The 6066-nt window shown below is 39.2% G+C and overlaps 1 protein-coding gene across 1 annotated transcript; it reads right to left on the bottom strand.

Annotated features, from left to right (window-relative positions):
• Nucleotides 1-3806: 3806 nt before the first annotated feature.
• Nucleotides 3807-5491, bottom strand: LOC127549985 (AP-1 complex subunit mu-2-like). The gene has a single exon (XM_051978564.1). The coding sequence runs from the start codon at nt 5409-5411 to the stop codon at nt 4134-4136; it is 1278 nt and encodes a 425-aa protein (XP_051834524.1). The 5' UTR covers nt 5412-5491; the 3' UTR covers nt 3807-4133.
• Between the last annotated feature and the right edge of the window lie 575 nt (nt 5492-6066).

The following is a 6066-nucleotide window of genomic DNA, read 5'->3' as shown; positions in this document are numbered from 1 at the left end:
ATAATCCAAGGTTAAATTCAATAAAGTATTTCTGCACAATTCCCATAATCACGTAATTACATTAAATCAGGTACATATCAACTTACTTAGAAAGTTCACAATGGACTTGTTCTGAAAAAGGAAATTTACTTGTCATTAAAGTAATCAAGAAAATGTAAATATTAACATCAAGTCCCATCTAACAGAGTTATCAGGTATATATATATATATATATATATATATATATATATATATATATGTTATTGAATTTATGCTTTATTCTCAGAACAATTCTAAAGGGGAAGAAGTAGCTCTGCTTTCCTGATTCCAGATCTAGAGGTTATGATTTAATCTAATACAATCTTTTATTTGTTTCTACAAATCTGAAGCTTCAGAGAATTTCATCATATACGTTGTTTGCTATCACTATTTTTATCTAAATCTTGTACTTAATATAATGTTTGATAGAATTCATTTGCAAATCTGTCTTGTTTTCCTTCCTTCCTTCCTTCCTTCCTTCCTTCCTTCCTTCCTTCCTTCCTTCCTTCCTTCCTTCTTTTCTTCCTTCCTTCCTTCCTTCCTTCCTTCCTTCCTTCCTTCCTTCCTTCCTTCCTTCCTTCCTTCCTTCCTTCTTTTCTTCCTTCCTTCCTTCCTTCCTTCCTTCCTTCCTTCCTTCCTTCCTTCCTTCTTTTCTTCCTTCCTTCCTTCCTTCCTTCCTTCCTTCCTTCCTTCCTTCCTTCTTTTCTTCCTTCCTTCCTTCCTTCCTTCCTTCCTTCCTTCCTTCCTTCCTTTTTTTCTTCCTTCCTTCCTTCCTTCCTTCCTTCCTTCCTTCCTTCCTTCCTTCCTTCCTTTCTTTCTTTCTTTTATTTAACAATTTTCAAATAATTTTACTATTTTTAAAAGGCTAATATATGTGTAACAACCTTCAGATTAAAATTTGATTTCTCTAACAGTATTTCTGTTTTACAGTGATCTCTAAAATTTCACAATATGAATTTAGAAAACAATTGAGTATAATAATAATAATAATACAAACAATAAACTTCAGATGATATAAATGACATTTCCAAATTATCACATATAAAATGAGGGATCTTATTACCACTGACATTTTAAAACTACTTTAAAGTTATCAAATATGGAATAATCACAATCAAATAGAGAAATAACTATAATGTAGTGCTTAGCATTTGTCAGTCACTGCGATAAGCACATTACAATTATTATATTATTCTTTATGCCACGAAGCCATTATTTTGGTATACGGTGTTAGGTGTGGGTCAGTGTCTAGTTTCTGCCATACTAGTTTCCAATTTTTCCAGAAGGTTTTGTTAAATAGTGAGTTCTTATCCCCAAAGTTGGGGTCTTTGGATTTGTCAAACACTAGATTATCATAGTCATTGAATATTTTGTCCTGTGAACCTAACATATTCCACTGATGAACTACTCTACACCATTTTCAGATGGTTTTGATGACCACTGCTTTATAATATAGTTTTTGATCTGGTACAGCTAGGCCACCTTCATTTGCATTTTTTCATTAATTTCCTTGAAATTCTTGACCTTTTATTCTTCCAGATGAATTTAGTTATTATTTTGTGTTATAATTGACAGATGTTGGAGGGGATGTGGAAAAACTGGGACACTAATACATTGTTTGTAGAATAGTGAATGGATCCAACCATTTACAAGATCAATTTGGAACTGTGCCCAATGGGCTATCAAACTGTGCCTACCCTTTGACCCAACAGTGTTTCTACTGGGATTATCTCCTAAAGAAGTCTTAAAGGGGGGAAAAGGACCCACATGTACAAAAATGTTTGTGGCAGCCCTTTTTGTAGTGGCAAGAAATTGGAAGCTGAATGGATGCCCATGAATTAGAGAATAGATGAATAAATTGTGGTATATGAATGTTATGGAATATTATTGTTCTGTAAGAAATGACCAATAGGTTGATTTCAGAGAGGCCTGGAGAGATTTACATGAACTGATGCTGAGTGAAATGAGCAGGACCAGGAGATCACTGTACACAGTAACAACAAGACTATATGATCATCAATTCTGATGAACATGGCTCTTTGCAACAGTGAGATAATTGAGGACAATTGTAATGATCTTGTGATGAAGATAGCCATCTATACCCAGAGGCCTGTGGGAACTGGGTGTGGTTCACAACATAGCATTCACACTCTTTTTGTTGTTGTTTGCTTGCATTTTATTTTTTTCATCATCTGGTTTGATTTGATTCTTCTTATATAGCAAGATAATTGTATAAATATGTTTGCATATATTGGATTTAACATATTTCTACCATGTTTAATATATATTGGACTACTTGTCATCTAGGAAAGGGGAAGGAAACTGGAACACAAAGTTTTGCAAGGGCTATTGTTGCAGAATTATCCATGCATAGGTTTTAAAAAAAAACTTTAATAAAAAACCCAATTATTATAGCATTTTGATCTCAAAACAAGAGTCATTTTTATTTTTCACTTTACAATTCAGGAAACTGGGATAATCAGAGATAAAATAATTTGCCATGTATTATAGAGCTAATGCATGTCTGCAATTGGAATATAGAAAGGTGGGCTTACTAAGGGCAAAAGGTGGCTATCTCACCTGTCTGGTATTGCCATTCTGACTTTCCCAAGCAGCATCTGGGTGGGAGCTTGCTGACAGCTGGACCCATCTTAGAGTCACTGACTGCTTACCAAAGACTTCAGGGTGTGTGAAGGGTACTGCCTGGGGACTGCTGTGGCTGATGCCAGGACTTTCTCATTGGTGGTAATTCCTGACGATTGCATTCCAGTTGACAGTAGTTTTAGACAGATTGTCTTTATACTAGTTTTATTTTTAATACATTTGTTTCTATTCCTATGTTATCAAGTACTGTTTTAGAATAAAAAAGATTATTGTATTTTATCAGAAACATTTTCTCCAGTAGATAGAGTTATAAACATGCAATTTTATTTTTTATTAACATTTTCAATTAAGGGTGTATTTTTTCTAGAATTGAAATAATGTTGTATTCATCATATAAGGCTAACCTATTTAAAATATACAAGTTTAAATTGTTATCATACACGCTATTTTTATTTAGTTCAATATAATTGACTATATTTTGTGTGTATATGCATGTGTATATATGGCCACACATGACACACACACACACACACACACACACACATACATTTTCTTTTTTCTGATTTACCTTTTTCTGGTATAGGGACCAGGATTATATTTGAGTCACAGAAAAGTTTGGTAAGATGCTATCTTTCCTTATTTTTGTAGGTAATTTTATGGGAAAGTGGAACTAATTGTTCTTTACATTCAATCATGTATGATAGAATTTAATAGTAAACTAATTTAGTCCTGAGTTTTTTCCCCCCTAGAGAGTTAACTTCCATCTTTTTCATATTCTTTTTCTGAACTTTGATTATTTAAATTGTATTATTTCCTGACAATTTAAATGTTTTTCATTTTTGTAAATAGTCATCATTTTTTTTTTTTTTGGATTCATCAAGTCTCAACTTTCTTTAATCTTAAATCCTAAAACTAAATAGGGAGGAGAAAAACCCATTCTCAGAATCGAGGAGGGTGGAAAACTCAGGGGGGTCCAAGGCACAGCAGGCTCTCCTGGCAAGGCACTGAGGCGGCGGAGGGGTGGGGGGGATAAATCAGTCTCCCCACTTTTACTTCATATATAAATACAAAGGAGAGAGCTCTAGGCAGACCCCTGTGTCCTAAGGGGAATCCCATCTGAGACAGGGAGGGGAAGGGGCTCCAGCTTTTTGAGGTCATCTGCAGGCTTGCCCCCCCCATGAGAAGTGGGGACAATGAAGGGTTGGAGACTCAGACAAGAGTCACCAATGCCCACCCTTCCAAATACAGACAAGGCAGACTTCACCAACAGGGGCCCTAAGTGCCCCTCAAACAGCTAAGGGCCAAAGCGGTCCCTAAACACAGAGTTGCCTCCCATTCATAGACACAGATGAGATGTTTCTCCAAATAGAACAGGGGCCAGCCACTCTCACAAACATATACACTCTCAAAAAAAAAAAAAAAAAACAAAAAACAAAAAAAAAAACAACTTTGGGCAGGAAAGTCCACAGGGCAAGACTTCAGCCTCCAGGGTTCCAGGATCTGTTTCTTTTCTAGCTGGTCCGAAGCTGATAATCCCCACTTTGGGTGATGTATCGAACCCAGGGAAGGGCTTGGTAACCACTCTTCTCAATGATCTTCATGTACCGGACCTGAATCCCAGAGACAGTGAAATAAGGAATCTCAAATTTGACAGAGATGGGAGGCCGGCCCTCCACCTCCTCCTTCTCCACGCTGGGTAAGCCAAAGTGTGCCCTCATTAGGTACTCCTTTCCTCCGGGAAAGGACTTGATGTTCCAGATAATGACATTTTTCTCAGGCAGATACTTGGCACTGCCTACACTGGTTTTGAATCGAGGGGAGTCTGCGTTACTGGGCACAGGGACGGCAATCTCCACACTGTTGGCCACTGACTGCTTCTTAAACTGTCCCTTTGCCTTCACCATAATTTCTACGCGGCTGTGGGAGAACTTCTCAATGACGGACTCGATCCAGATGAGTGGTTTTACCTGGGTATTGAGCCGATAAGACATGAGCTCAAAGTCCCCATCGGGTGGGATGAAGGAGATGGTTCGATCATTGTCAAATCTAGAGAGCCGTACACACCGATGGAACTTCACATCTTCCAATTCGACAGACTTGTTTTTATTGCGGCCAGTCAGTTCAAAAAGCACCCTGTCATTGAGACCCAGTCTCAGCTCCAGCTCCGGCATGCCCGACAGGAACACCTTCAGCTTAATGGTGCCCACGATCTCGCTTAGCAGCACGCTGCCGTTGGCGCTGACCAGTAGATTGACAGACTCAATCACATCAATGAAAACCTCATTTTTCTTATATTTGATGCCCTCTGAACGCCAGGATACAGCATTGGTGACTGTTGGGGGCACCCGGGACTTGCCCGTCTCTAATTTGTTGCCTTGCTGGGTGATATACTCCTGGAGGATCTTGCTGTCCGTGGTCTGGGGGAAGCCAAAATCCATGAGCTCGTCCAGCAGCTCATAGACAATGACGAAATTGTCTCGGATGCTCTCCTCCTCGAGCTCCTTGAAGTACTCAGAGAACACCTCCACAGCCTTGTAGAGCAACGAGTAGACCAGGGAGGCGTTGGCATTCTTGAGCGTGGTGGCCACCAAGTAAAGGTTGCTATGTTTGATCCACAGGAAGTGCACCCTGCCATGGGTCAGCAGTGGAGTCAGGGCTCCCTCCTCTTCCTTCTGCATCAGCAGGGGCATGAAGTGGTCAATCTCTGCCATGTTCACATCCCCCTTGTAGTTCCGGGCAATCAAGGGCTTCCCCTTCATGTCCAGAATAAAGACGGCAGAGGCAGACATGGCGGGGGCAGGGTCTGGACAGAGCAGAGGCCTTGCTAGGGACAGCAGGGAGGAGACACTCAGTGCTTCTTCCTTCCTGCAAAGGCAGCGTCCAATAGTCATCATTTTTATGTAAGTTATTGATTTTTGACATATAATTGGGTTGATTCCTAATATTTTTCTTTTTTCTTTATTGAATTTTGATCTTTTAGATATTTTATATTTTGATTTGATTTACTTCTTCTTTTGTCAGATTAACTAACATATGTTGGAATCCTTACTAACTGCTAACTAATTAGAGTTGATCTAATCTTACAAGAAGATGTTTTGGGCAGAACCTGAAACAAGGTACTAAGTAGAACTAATTAATACAAGGCTTGTGTTCACACCTTTACTCATTGGAGTTCAATGAGTTCACACCTCCCTTGAAGCTCTTTGGGCCAGAGAGCACTATGGGAGAAAACCCACAATCCCTCTCTTGAAGGAGCATAAATAGAGCTTCAATGGGCCAGTCAAAGAAGTTCTTCAGAGTGAAGAAGCTACAAGTTGAGATTTCAGCGGAGTTATGCCAGAAGCCCTCTCTCCGAGGCAAGGCAGAATATTTTCCACTTGGCTGGCTGGTGGCAGAAGAAGAGTTCTTCAGAGTGAAGAAGCTACAAGTCGAGATTTCACCGGA

The sequence above is a fragment of the Antechinus flavipes genome, chromosome 1 (genome assembly GCF_016432865.1).
Source record: "Antechinus flavipes isolate AdamAnt ecotype Samford, QLD, Australia chromosome 1, AdamAnt_v2, whole genome shotgun sequence".
NCBI lineage: Eukaryota > Metazoa > Chordata > Mammalia > Dasyuromorphia > Dasyuridae > Antechinus > Antechinus flavipes.
This window is presented reverse-complemented; position numbering and strand designations above follow the sequence as displayed.

Coding starts and splice junctions, on each gene's coding strand:
- LOC127549985 (XM_051978564.1), bottom strand. CDS start 5,411: ATGTCTGCCTCTGCCGTCTTTATTCTGGACATGAAGGGGAAGCCCTTG.